General features: G+C 34.7%; 1 protein-coding gene across 7 annotated transcripts in view; it reads right to left on the reverse strand.

Moving 5' to 3' along the window:
* Positions 1-2,322: 2,322 nt before the first annotated feature.
* The window catches only part of LOC108768884 (two pore potassium channel protein sup-9), a 41,738-nt gene continuing 28,853 nt past the window's right edge, over positions 2,323-15,207 (reverse strand). For 4 of the 7 annotated variants that reach the window (XR_001940512.1, XM_018519554.1, XM_018519553.1 and 1 more), the window contains exon 9: positions 6,831-6,991. Coding sequence is in view for 3 of the 7 variants with exons in the window: in XM_018519548.1 (XP_018375050.1) it covers positions 3,205-3,323; positions 3,754-4,201; positions 5,082-5,479; positions 5,689-6,031; positions 6,569-6,826 (1,566 nt within the window). In the remaining 4 variants the exon portion in view is untranslated. Of the gene's footprint in view, positions 3,324-3,753; positions 4,202-5,081; positions 5,480-5,688; positions 6,032-6,568; positions 6,992-15,207 lie in introns of those variants that run through there. The other 3 variants (XM_018519548.1, XM_018519549.1, XM_018519550.1) reach the window with 2 other exon arrangements.

Consider the following 15,207-nt stretch of genomic DNA (forward strand, 5'->3'; position numbering starts at 1 on the left):
CAGTTTGAAAAAGACTACAATATGGTATATATGCAAGTACATATATAGTATATATTAGTAATTCAAGATTGAATTATTTAAAACAACGAAGATCCAGCTCCGACCGTAATAGGCAGTTACATTCTAGTATTTCTTAAAATTCCTTATATGTATTAATTTTTCAGAATTTCTGTGTAATTTTATAACTTTTTAAAAATTTCTCCAATTTTTTATACAAATTGGAACATTTTTCAAAAAGACTGAGAAAGTATGCATCTTTTCTAGAATTCTTTACATATGTATGTCAATTATATGCATATAAAACATTTTACAATTTTCGAAGAAAAGAACTTATAAAATCTAAAAAAATTTAAGATATTTTTTCAAAATCTTTATAATATGAAAAATTCTACAAATATATTTTGATAATTTTTTTTATCAAGGTGTATGTATATGTATATACAAAACAAAGTGTCTAGTAAAGACGACAACAACGTTTAAGGATATAGTTTCCTGAAGTCATTTTGAGACGAAAAGTTCCAATACCAAAATATCGAGGCTATAATTTGTTGAATTATAAACATTTAAAATTAGCGAATCGTATTGCCTAATTTGCGCGTTTAGATGTAATTGGTTTTGCATTGTACTCCCGGTAAAAAATTTTTTATGCATGAATATGTATAAATATGTATAAACATACATAAATATTTATAAACACATATAATCATATATGAAATATGCTCATACATGTTCATACATCCCTCTTTCTTTTGTAAAATTACTTTTTAGTGTAATAGAAATAATAATAGTAATATAAAAACATTAAAAATAATGAAAAGGGTAATTTTCATACTATTTGGTTTAAAAAAAAATCAAGTTTGGAGAAATGTAAAAAAATTACTTATGTATAATTATATTTAAAATTATGCACAATTATGTATGAGCAGCTTTTTTACATTTTTCCAAACTTGTTTTTTTCTGAAATGAGCAATGCGAAGATTATCCCTTTAATTATTTATAATGTTTTCACATTACTATTATTTTTTTATTACACTAAAAAGTAATTTTACAAAAGAAAAAGAGATGTATGGACATATTTTATATATGATTATACATGCTTATGAATGAATTCCTGAGATTATTTTAAAATTCTTACACCAAAATGTTAAGGCTATATAGTTTTTAAATTATAATAATTTATAATTTAAAAACTATATAGCCTTAACATTTTGGTGTAAGAATTTTAAAATAATCTCAAGAATTTATTCTTTAACATTGTTACAGTCTTTACCGAATACCCTATATAACTTAATTAGTAATTTATAATAATAATGTGATAGGATAATTGTATGTTGTATAGGTTAGAATTTATATTTATATATTTTTTGAATATATATATGTATATATAATATATATACAAACTATTCGTGTAATATTCGGAATACATAGTTGGACTTATCGGACATAAAATTCGAATACTCGATAGAGATAACTTACGCTGCGCGTAAGTAATTTGACAACGATAATGGATAATATACAGTCGACATTTGGCTGAGGAAAAGTTTTCACTGTCAATTATAATATCTTTGTTTTTCTTCTATCTTTTTGAAGCATGACGGGTATTTGTCTTTTATTCTTCGCTTTCATATATAGTTTCTGCGTATAGCATCGCAAATTAAAATATAAAACTAAATGACATATATAGTTTCTTAAAAAATTGTAGAACATAAAAATGATTCTGTAATCATTACAAATCATCTGTAATCAAATGAACGTCTCAACGATGTTTGTAAGATATCTAAGAGATATTTGAAGGTTTGGAATATCTATCAGACCTTTAAGCGTCTTTTAAATATTGTCTTGAATGTTACTCATTTAGGTAGTCTTGTCTTATGATGACAAGAAAAAATTCCTTATAGTGCCGAAAACTCATAATAAATGATTTTTAATAAAAGTTTTACCTACGAACAAAATATTTCTTAATGTCGCAGTTCTCTTTCAGAGTTTTTATAAATTGTTAACAGTTTTCACATCCTCCGCCATATTTGATATTTAAAGTACTTTTATATGCTTATAGTTGCCATGTCATCGCGTTGTACAGATATGCAGTTTTCTGTAAAGGTTGTCGATCTGTCTTTTCGTTTCTCTTTGCCTGTTTCGTATTCTGTTTTATAATCAGAATTCACGTAAATCGTGAATAGGTTTTTGTATTTTATTTAGCATTTATGTTCCACGACATAATTGGATATGATTTTGTTCTTAATTCTTAATATCTCACCTAATGTTTTTCAATTATGTATTCGGAATACGTTCAATTCTTTTTTCTTCTTTTAACAAAAACGTCAAAAAGTCTCGGTAATCACCGGATTAACAACTCGTTGTCGATATTTCTCAACCGTTTATCGTCCAATCACATGCATTAATTTTTCATAAAAATAATTCCTGTATCTATTTAATTTTTCATCGTTTCCAAATGACAATATCCATCGACATTTCGATGATTTGTCATTGTTCATCTCTTCAGATTCGAGGTGTGGAAATTCCGAGGTTTTCGCCTATCCACAGCAGCAAGCACTTTAGCATCTGTGAAATCTGCGGCACAGGTCACATAAAAACATTATCTAGGGTGGGCAGGTTCTTCCTAGTGGGTGTCGAAGTAACGCCGCAACTGACTCCCTCGTCTTCAAACGTAACCATTTTCTCGCGACTTCTGGTAGCGATGTTGCAACCACCACCACTACCACTGTCTAGTAATCGCACCTGGTTGGTGGTGGTGATCACTGCGGTGGCAACCGGGGGTGCAATTGTCGAGGAAGGCCTAAGAACCGACGCGGGAGGTGGCGGCGGTACTGCCATGTCCGTTACGGCAGCTGCGAGATTGAACTCGCTGACGCTGCGCGGCACAAAATATTCAAAGTGCAAAGAACTCTCCTGCTGCCGGTGTGGATAATGATGCGGCAACTGTTGTTGTTGATGTTGTTGCTGTTGCTGATGAAGATGATGATGTTGCGTCGGCGACAAACAGCTCCTTCTTAACGGCTGGCCCCGCTGGAACTGTTGAACGCCGGTACCCGAAGATGACGAGTTGCTCACCGTCCTGCCGGCAGCATCCAGCGGCAACGTCTTCTTGCGTGGCAGCGAATGATGGCCTGGCGACAACTTTATGGCAGTGTTCGAGGGATGGGCCAGGAGCTTGCCGTCGCCGGGGCTCCTGGCCTGATGTTGTCAGGAACCGGCCGGCACCATTGACATGGCGATCGCCTCCTCTTCTTGTTCGGACAATCGCGAATCGCTGGTGCCGCCTCCATCATCGAGATCGGCCTTGAGACCGGAAGTGGCGCCTGCTGCAAAGAAAAAGAGAGGGACCACGCGTGACTCGTGACTGCCACTCGTCTCGGCGGTTGTACAACCGCGCTGTTGTCGCGTTGTTCTTTTCGATCTTTCCGGAAATTCTCAGTTTCTTCGGTCGCGATTGGCATTGGTAATGACGACAACTTTTATTACGTAAAATAACGGGGCACTCGCAAGATAAAACCGTTCCGCAACGTTGCGATTACGTTTGATTGATGCATATTATATATCCGGTTTGGTATCGAACTAATTAATATTATTACAGGTTTTTTTTGGTGTGTATATGCTGCTGCTGCAGTTTTTGAACGCGACAAATGCGTGACGGTCGATAAAATAATCAATGGTTCACGATGCTCTCTCTTTCTATCTCTCGTGGAAGACTTTCATCGTTGATTCCCCACCGAATGCCTTCATCAGGGATACCTGTACCACCGATAGGTCCGACCACCACGCCCGACGACATGCCGCAGGTTCTACCGAAGACCCTGACCACGCGTACCACCTCCTCCTGGACGAGGTTGAAGCACATGGCGATCAGGCCCATCCCAGCGAGGATGTAGAGCGCGCAGGCACACAGGCTGAACTCCTCCAGGGTGGTTGAGGGTGCGTTACGTCCCACCGGCATCAGGTCTCCAAAGCCGATCGTACCGAGGCTGGTGAAGCAGAAGTACCCGCCCTCCAACAAGCTCCAACCTTCCAGACGATTGAACATGATCGCGCCTCCGCATATATACACTAGCATTATCGTCAGACACAAGCTGATCGGTATCCTGACGGGATTGGTCTCTAGCATGTACGCCGGTGACGAAGTCGATGATAAGGACAGCGAACACGGATGAAAGTGTCGCTTGCCGTTACCCGTTGTCACATCCTGAGTCGTAGGCGAAAAAGAATTCATATGAAAGATATAAAATGTGTGATCAAATTGTTCCTTGAAAAAGAAAAGAATTTATATGTTAAATTAAAATAGATCCCAATAGAATAATTGTTAGAATTATATATACATATACAATATATATATATATATATATACATATAATTTTTTTCTCATTATAATTTTATTACATATACCCAAATAGCCAAATCTGTCAAAAATAAATTTTGTTGTACTCAAAACTGTTATCAAATTAATGATACAGATAAGGAACAAAATCTACTAACGTAAGACATGATAAACTGTTGGCAAAAATTAAGCAAGGTTTGCAACAATCTGACGACAAATTGACAACAAAAGCCGATGAAACCAGCCCACAATTTTGCAAATTTTGTTCGACTTTTGTCGTCAATTTGTCATCAGATTTAAGTCGGCAAGTTTTGCTCGGCTTTTGTTGTCAATTTGCTACCATATTGTTGCATATGCTGCTTGATTTTTGCCAACAATTTACTAACAACTTTGAGTACAATAAAATTTGCATTAAATTTGATACCTTTTTGTTATCAAAATTAATTGTAGCAAAAATTTGACAAAATTTGTTTTCGACAGATTTGACTGGGATATCATATTGTAGTAACAAAAAGACATAGTACAAAATATTATAAATCGCTCCGAGATCTCAGACAGAGAAAGAATTAGTAAATCACATTTGAACAATTCGATCAACAGAATAATTGGTCAATTTTTTCCATCCAAAATCTCACAATCAGATTGATTTTTAATATTATAAACACAAGGTTTTTTAGAAAGGATTTCTCAGAGAAAAATGATGATATAATTCTTTCGATTTATCGTTACAATATCATCATGACATTACCTGAAGCGCGGCTGTCGAACTGGTGGTAGCGTGCAAGAGACCCTCGCTACCGCAGTCGAGCAAGATTGCGCTGCCAGTACCGCGAATACCCAAATCGTCGCAAGAACTTTCCCTACTTGCCGAATAGTAGTTACCGCCTCCCTTGGTCTCCACGTGATTGTCGTAGCGATACGCCTTGGTCATTATACCACCAACTGGCGGTGGCGGTGGCGGGGGTTGCTGCTTTCGCGTGCAGTTACGCGGCTGCCGACATATGCGTCCATAGAGACGACGGAAGCTTCGAGCGAGCACGTCGCCTACTGTGCTTAGATAGACTAGCATCAGCGGAATTCCCGCCAAGGCGTAAACTATAGTAATCAACCGACCCCAAACTGTACGTGGTGCTACGCTACCATATCCTGAAACCAAAATGATCATTTCCATATATTTCGATATCTATCATGTGACGAGAATAAACGCTCGAATTTCGTGGCTACAAGCTAATAATACTTGACAATTGTACAAGTCTTGGTTTATATTGAGTGCGAGATAACGGGTACGATTTGGCGAATAATATAGGTCAAAATGACCGTTATGAACGCGGTCATTTGGACGAATTTGGACAAACCTATGGTCGTAATTAACGTCAGAGAATACAGCAAGCTACTGCTGAAAGTCCATCGTCGACTGTGTAGCCGTCTATCCGCCTGATGCTCTCGGGACCGCGGAGGCACCTGCTCGTAAGAAGTGCGCCTGATACCGCGGGCCAGATTCTCTTGGAACTCGAGGACTTCTCGGGCAGCTAGGCGAGTCCAATTCTCTTTGTAGAGAACGTTAAGATCCTCGGTGATGCTCCATAGCTTTTCGACCGTGCGTGCTCTTAATTCTGTGGCAACGGAATCGTTCTCCAGATTAGGCAGCACGTAGGAAGCCCCGTCGGATTTTGAGGATGGAATCTCGGTAAGCGAATCCTATAGGAGAAATATAAATATAAATTATTCTCATCGAAATATTTTTGAGCGATGATCATATCGACGGCACGTTGCAAAGATTTCGCTTCATCAAATTTTTTTTTAAATAACTGTAAGTGCTTTGGATATTGATTAACAATCGTCGAACATGAAAATAGAACATTTTTATAACATGTGTGCATATATGTCTAATCTCTGTCATGAAAGTCAAATCTCTAGTCGGAGTGTTAATGTTAATTTGATTCTGCATAAATGTGAAATTGTGAAATAAAGACCAAATTTACAAAATGAAATTAAATTTACGGAATAAAATCAATTGAGCAATTTATTGTTAACAATAAATGATAACAATAAATTGCTCGATTAATTTTATTTCGTAAATTTAATTTTATTTTGTAAATTTTTATCTTTATTTCACATTTATGCAGAATCAAATTAAATGCGAAATCGTCGAGCGAATTATGTTATCTCGAGTTTTGGCGTCAAATGACAAATCGGGAGGAAATGGTTTAATTGTCGCCGGCTCCGACCCCTCACCGATTTAAGGTCTCCCTCGAGGGCCATAAAGGCGAACGCGCCGAGGAGGGTGTAGCCGAGGACGAGCACACACACGCCAAGACTCGCTAGCAGTCCCGGAGTCTTCGTGGAGGTAGAGGTGCTGCAGCTGCAGCAGCAGCAGAGCAGCTCCGCGCCTCGCACCGATCCGCTCGCACTATTATTGTTGTTGTTGCTGTTGCCACTTCTACCCGGACAACATCTCGGCGCTCTTTGATAGTAGTCACCGGTGTTCTGCATCGTTTCGCCCTCTTATTAAATCGTTGCCACCGCCACCACCGCAGCTGCAGGTGCAGCGACTGATGACGCCGCAGCTGCAGCCGCAAGCGGTAACGTTCTAACGTCTTTCTATCGTCGTCGTACTACGATCATCGCTGTCGCCATCCACCTAGTACGCTGTTTGACCTGCATCACAGTCGTAATCATACATGATTAAGTATATTGCTAACCGGGATTTAGAGCAGATTGTTGCAAATAATTTCTAAATGGACGCGTGTTGTTTCTGATACTTTTCGTTCTTTTGTGTTAGTTATATCTTTTGTCCTATGGAAGATAGCTTGTATCACTATCATTTTAAGAAAATGAAAGAAAGTCAATGAGACTACTAGAGAAAAGAAAGATGTTCAAACGTACTCGCGAAGTAATAGCTATATGTATAATCGTAAACGATGTCAATGCCATATTTTACTACTTGCTGATCATCCTCATTTCAATCCGATAGAATTTCTGACTTCCATATGATGTGGGGGGTTTAAAGTAGCGATATGCGACTATCGTCGATACATCTAATTATATATATCGTCATTAATAATCCAACTCTGTTTTTTTCCACCCCGCAAGTTCTGAACTAGTGTACACTGGTGCAATAAATTAAAGAGAGACAGGTATAGTTCGTTTCACTCTAACTTACTGCACTAGTTCAGAACCAGTTCAGAATTCTTCGAAAAAGAACAGACCTCTTATATTGGCTAGTTAATGACCTTCCTAGTAGCTCCTTCATTTCGTATTCATGTGAAACAAAGACTTTTGTAAATTGAGCGATTAACTCATCGTAGTCTATATAAATATTCTTGCGGAAAATACGGTAGATTTATTATTCCTATTATTATATATATTATTGCTATTACTATTATTTCTAGCTAGCATGACTGTAAATAGTATAAATATGAAGGACTATTTATGATAAACGTCATAAAATATGTATTATGTGGGGTATTGTATCATCAGATATGTCTAAAAGAATCCATTCTACTGACTAATTATAAAATCAATTTTATTTTAACAAAAAAAGAAACTGGCGTCATCTTTTCTCGACAACTTTTCATTACTTTTAAATATATTAATAAATATCTTTTCGAGTACAAAATTAAACTTCAAAATAAGATATTATCAGAGAAAAGTCTACTTGTATGGAATTAATTAAGAGCACGGTTTCATGATCTATTTTTGTTACGATATAGCTTAGTTTACAAAACGACTTTTATTCCGGTGACACGAGATCCGATGGCGCGTACCCCGTTCCGTCAGTCAGCCTCGTACATCTGATAAAGCAATCGTCACCACGTAAAGTCGGAACACGTGCAGAAATAGCCAGCCACACGATCGACCCTTGGTATACATTCACTGCTCGCGTTCACTCGTTACAGAAACGCGTACATCAGATGCACGATGTATAATAGGCGCACTTGCGCGACTCGACGCGCTGGAACGGTGGAAAACGGAGAAACAGCAGCAGAAATGAAGACAGACGGAACACGAATTCACTATCCTAGACCGCGATAGGAATGCCTGTAAAGGACTGAGAATCTGGGAGAGAAAGAGGGGAAAGAGGATGAATGCATTTCAGAGAGAGAGAGAGAGAGAGAGAGAGAGAGAGAGGGAGGGAGAAAGAGAGATAAGGGTCAAGACGAAGAGAACGCGTATGTAGATCGTCGAGAAAAGCACGAGTTTCGAGTGAATATACGTTAGAACGTTAGATTTTCAAGATGTGAAAAGCATCGACAACTGCTTCGTCTGAAGAAGATGTCTCGTCTTCGCATGTAAGGCGCTCGAGAGGCATCAGGCATCATCGCGCAATTGAATAAATAGGCATGGCGAATTATTCGAATACTATTCGATATGAGAAATGGAACAATTATTCTAAAGGTAAATTGTGATGTTCGATAATTAATATTTAGCAAAAAAATATTAATTTTGATTTTACAACAAGATAAAAAAAAGGATAAAAAGTTAATATAGAGAGAAAAGAGTTAGGACATAGAGTAATTACAGAAAGGGAAAGAGAGAGAAAGAGGAAAAGAGAGAAAAAGAGAGGAAAGGATGAGAGAATAAGAGATCTGTCTGAGAGAGAATAGAAGAGAGATGTATAAATAGAATGTGTGCGAGAAGAGTAAAGAGTGAAGCACATGGAACACGTATGCGTATGACACCGTTAACAAATGATGTGTGCGTATGCATATACGTATACAGTGGTTCCACGTGTAATTGTGCACGCGCGAGATCCGCGACCGTCCTAGTTAAGGCATTGTACCACGGCTACCAGTGATAAGGCATGAAATTAAATTCGACGGAATGTGGGTCGTCGTGCCGTACGGCTCCTTTCGCCACCCTCTACGTCACGTCCTGTCTAACGACAACGTCGAATAGATACGTTGGTACCCGCCTACCTATATGAATATGTACATATAAGAATGTATATCAAATAAGTGTTGTAACAATCGCTAAAAGAACATTTTTCAAATTGCTCTATCTATATGTTGATGCTGCAAAATACCTTATAAATCTAGCAAATGGCTTTTCATCCACGAATTTTTTGATTAATTTGGAGTTAATTTGTTTTTATTTTTCACCAATGAATATATGAGATTGATGTAGAATTGGCGATTTAGCAAAATTATCAAATCATGTATTCTGGCATGTTGCTTTATTGTATTATGATATAAAAAACGATTTTTCTTTTTTTTTTTCATAAGTTGATAAAATATCTGAATTGCTATTTTTAACGTTTTTTTTTTGGAACCATTTAACACGTTTTCACGAGGCACATGAATGATCGTAATCGCTATGAAAACGCCGGAAGCATATTTCCAAAAAAAAAAGCTAGAACACGCTGCTCCGGATAACTCGATGAGAGATAACTCGTATACTGATGTACTCTGTCAAATAGAAAACAAATAACTTTAAAAATACATGTATTCTATAAATAATATGTCAAAATCTAAAATAAATTTTCTCTTTTGATGAAAACCAATAATTTTTCAACTTTTTCAATTGCAGATGCAGCATCTTACTCTTTACTTAACTTTAAGTAAATTTTATTTCAATGAAATTTTTAGTATTGACATTTAAGAATGTGATTAAAAAACATGACATTTCCTATGATCGTATCTTTGTTGAGAAAAAATTAATTTCGATATTGATAGAAGAAGAAAGAGGGAATACCGATTATAAAATTAAGATCAGAAATTTTAGAATACGCAATCGTGATGCGTAAACTATCTTTTATAGTTTGCACATACTGCGTGTGTGCCAAATGCTCATTACATTAGGCACCGTGCCATAGGCATCAGTTGGCATTAGTCGACCATAAGCATTTGTTCAATTGAAATATATGCGTGAGCAAATATCAAATAATTGCACTATTAGCTATTGTAACATCGCCGTAATGGACGTGACTGAGTATGAAAATAGATTCGAACTTTTGTTCTGTATCTACATAAAATAATTAAATGTGGCAAAATTAAATTGTATTTTAACTAGGAATGACGGATTAATTTAAGTCCATAATTAAAACAGATTTCCCTACGGTGAATACTAATCCAAAAATATTCTCTAATGTAGGACACGAAATAATTTTAAAAGAAAGAGGATTGGACCTGATCTCTGGATCGTCCGATTTTTACGAGTTAAGTTAAATCCTCTCAGTAGTACTTTTGATGTAATAATGATTCAATATTCTCAATATAAAAATAAAACCTTTTTTTTTTCCACTCTTGTTTTAAAAAGAAAGCAATGATAGAGAGAAATCATTGGCTTAATTTATACCCTTTAATGCCATTTAATTACCTTTTAATACCATCTTTAATATCCTTTGATACCATTAAATATCAGGGTAAGTTAACTCTTTTTTTAACTAAGTTAAGTTAAAGTTAACAACCTTGAAAATTTGACTTAGTTAATATACAAGTTAATTTATAATGAAATTAATTGAATTAAAAGTTAAGTTAATAAAAAAAAGTAATTGAGAAATTTAAAAGTTAAATTTGTTTTTTTTTATTTTTTAAATTCATGATTCCAGGGTTTCAATCTTACAAATAATGGAAATGACAAATATATACTTCATTTAGAAAATACTCTATATTTTATTTACATATTTTGTTTATATGTACTGTTTAGTATATAAGATTCGACTATAAATACTGGCCTGTGATGTGATTAAAGCTTTAGACAATACGAGGAAGTAGCGATAGTAATAAGGAATGATATTTCAACCTATCAGAAACTATAAATACATCGAAATACATGGTTTCTGACAGATTGAAATTTGGGGATCGATTGTGTAATTTGAAATGAGGTGAAAATTACAAATTCACTAGAATATTTATAATTTCATTGGTCAACACCTAGTAAATTTGATCACTTTTGCAATTTTCACCTCATCTCAAGTTATCGCTATTGCCGCATATTATGTCTGAGACTCAACTTCAAAGAATTAAATAAAAAATTAATAGTTACGGATATAAAATGTAACTAAATAAAGTTAAAAAGTTAAGAGTCTAAAATGTAACTAAGCTAAGTTAAAATTAATTAACTTTTTGACTTTTTAACTTAACTTTTATCTTTTTATCTTAGCACTACCCAACCCTGTTAAATATATATCATTTAATATATTTGACCGCATATTACTTGCATGTTAAATTTTAAATTTTAAATTAAATGTACATAATGCTTTTAGTCTTTCATTCTTATTATATGAACTTAAAGATGTAATTGTTAACTTGGATCAATTTTAAACATTTTAATTGAATGTCAAACACATTTCAATTTTAATTTAAATACATAGTCCATTTGTATTTCATTATATGCAATAAGCTTGAAAATATAATCAAATAAAAACAACCTTTAATATTTCAGACTACATGCTGCTTGTGTGCAATGTTAATATCAAATAGAGCCTCCTGTATTATATCTTATGCATAAAGCCTCGTGACTTTGACGTATAGTCCAAGTTAGCCCTAGGCGGAATGCATTAATCTGTCTACATAGCTAGGTAGCGATTCGGGTCTGTCAAAAGTCAAGGCGTACCTGCTACGTGGATTAGACGGGATAAATGATTTTCCAATATCGATACGGTTTCTAGCAAAGCTTCCCATTTCGCTAGACAAACTATACTAGCGCAACGTCTGTAGAGAGAGAAAGAGAGAGAGAGAGAGAGAAACCTTATTAATCGTTAGATCTTTAATAATTTCCGATATCTAGAATTGTCGTTTTACTGAAGCGAATAATAGTTGCAATTAATATATTTGGATAGAAAATATCCTTATGATGTATACTCTACTTAGCGACTTAAATTTCAATAATAGATTGACAAATTTAGAAATAATTTTTATATATAGAATAAAAAATTTTGTTTCTAACTTTTTTGTATATTTAATATTAGATATTTTTTGGTAGTTATCTTGATTTTATGATTATTGATAATTATTTTATTTTAATTAAAATTTAATATTTTTCCTGCTTTTATATGTGTGTATGTGTATATCAATTAGAATTTTTTAATTTCATAAAGAAATCTTAATATTGAATTTTTTTTAACTATGTGTTTTCTTAATACCAACTGATTCATCTCATTATTTTGTATGTGCCTGTGCATATATGTATGCATATACTAAAAAAATTTGTATGAGAGGATTATTTCTCTATATCTGTATACACAGTGGTATTATGTACGATTCCATGGTACGATGATACGAACGATGCATTTAACGTCATATCTTTACAAGTTCAAAGAGATCGCAGCCACTGTCAGACATAAGATATTTCCACTGACAGTTTCCGGGGAGTAATATACGCATCTCAACTCTGCAGTTACATTGTCACAGTAATCGATTGGCATGCGAAAGGAATTCCGGGCGTTTAATTGGAATTTGTGTGCGAAGCGTATAGTACAATATATCTCATCGTCTACTACAGCCATACTTAGGGAAACGATAGTATCGCATATACATATATGACACACTGCTTGCTTGTATCGTTCTCCAGCAACTCTAATCTAATATCTAATTTAAAGCCCAATTAATAATTAAATACGGATAATATAATGTAATTACCATTATATTACTACACATTGCATAATGTATACATTACATGATGATTACGACTACGATAAAAATTAATGTAATTACTAATTATTTTAAAAAAAAAGCTTTTCTTTGTTTTTGTCTTGGATTTTTAATTAAAAATTTCTGTTAAATTAAACTTCATACAAAATTAATCAATTGTTATCATTAATAAGGACAAGAAAAAAAATTGTGTTTCATATTAAACAATTTTATCACTAAAATTAAAAATTAAAATTGATACTTTCAAATAGAAACAGAAAAAATCAGTAACATATAAATAGAAAGAAAAAAATATAATATAATCTTTTCACACTTGGAATAGTTAACTTACTTAGTTTAATATCTTTCTCCCTTTAATTTACGATTAAATTCTACTAGAAGTGAATTAGAAAAAGTGTTTTCAAAGCAATATTAACAGTAGTTTTTGAGATAAATCGGGTGAAAAAGAGAACTATACTATAGTCATCAAATAGATATCGACGCAATATATAATAAGGAAGGAATTTCATTCCATAAGTAGCGAGCCACGCTTAATTGGAATTTATGCTCGTAGTGGCCACACTATAGACAAGCACGTTGTACAGTACGGTAGTTGATAGGAAACGCGGTAGTACCGCGTAACGAGTTAGCACAAGTAAGCGAGAGATGACGAGACATGAAGAGAGAGAAAGAAGAGAGAGAGAGAGAGAGAGAGAGAGAGAGAGAGAGAGAGAGAGAGAGAGAAGGAAGCAGGAAGAGAGTAAGAGTGAGAGAATGTCGAGAAGGTGCCTTCTCGTGGCCCTGGCGGCTTGCAATCGATAGCCGAGCAGCAGTTGAACGCGTAGAGGTCGGTGCGAGGGTCGATGACGAAGAGAAGGAGAGAGAAGAGAGGAGAGAGAGAGAGAGAAAGAGAGAGAGAAAGAGAGAGAGAGAGATCTGCTGAACCGAATCTCCCTCTGATCGCTTCCACCGAGACTACCTTGTTAAATAGGTGCATGTCTGCAGCTATAGAGACGCATAAAATCTATTTGAACTGAACTGAGATCTGCCAGGTTTAACCGTGACTTTTCACCACTTTTCAATTAACTCTCAACTTTCTCAGCTTTTCTTTAATAAGTACCGACTTTAAAATGCAATTTGAACTAATAACGTTACGTACGTAATTAAATTTTCCAGTAGAAATATTCATTAACACACAATTGAATCATTTTTTAATGTAAATGAGCAAAGGAATAAATAATTAAGTGTACGAAAAGTACGGAGGATTTTCAAAATCGATATTCCTATTTAATTATTAAAGCGATCAAATAAGACATAACAATGTTTGTTATCAAGTGCAGTTAATGATGTAATTAAAGTGAATCGTTATAGTAGAATCGATAAAAAAAGACAAGAGTTAATGCTTAATTCAGGGGAGTTCTTAACATCGCGCAACCGAGAATCAGCGGACCCCCGCAAGCCACAGGATCCGCGGGCTTCTGCAAATCCCCCGGTGTGTGGCAAATATTTATAAATTTTTTGCTGCAATATTGCAGAGCTGTACCTACGTATATTTTTCTTTTTTCCTATATAAGTGTTCACAATGGAAAATTTATACTTTCAAACTTTTCAAACTTAATCATTATTTTTGTAATAGACTCTTAGAAAAATTTTGATCAGTTTTTTAAAAAAAAAAAATTGTTTTTGGAAGGTGCCATTGTTTATTATAATTAAAAAAAAAAATCGAAAAAAAAGTCATAAGTTCGGAACAGTTTTCTAAATAGAAACTGTGTTTAATTCTCGCATTCTTCGCATGATAGTTAAAATCGTAATCTCGTTGATTCTCCTCCTCTTTCGAGATTTTTCTTGTCATCGAGATTCTGATTTATCTTGCTGATTCAGCTCCGCGATTCGCAGTGAATAACAGAGGTGCTAGTCTGAATGAAAAATAAGTGGGAAAAAACGACGATTTTAATTCAAATTTCTCTCGAAATTTCTTTTTCGGACGAGGTTATAAATGTACAAAAGTAAATATTTATTTTCTAAAAATTACAATTCTAGAAAAAATAATAATGTAAATAAAAGAGAATAGAAAACTCTTAATCGACATGTGACATACATAACTGCATTACATAATCAAGTTATAATTTAGGATTTAGGTGAACTGTACATCACACGTGCATCATCAAAAGCGACACAATAATAACGATGGTATAGTACAGGATGGGCCATCTATTGGTACGTTTTTAAAAATGCGATCAAATGAGCATACATTGATATTTTTTATTAATTTTTTTTAGAGGGAGCCACATGAACGAAATC

This window comes from Trachymyrmex cornetzi, unplaced genomic scaffold, assembly GCF_001594075.2.
Source record: "Trachymyrmex cornetzi isolate Tcor2-1 unplaced genomic scaffold, Tcor1.1 scaffold83, whole genome shotgun sequence".
Lineage (NCBI taxonomy): Eukaryota > Metazoa > Arthropoda > Insecta > Hymenoptera > Formicidae > Trachymyrmex > Trachymyrmex cornetzi.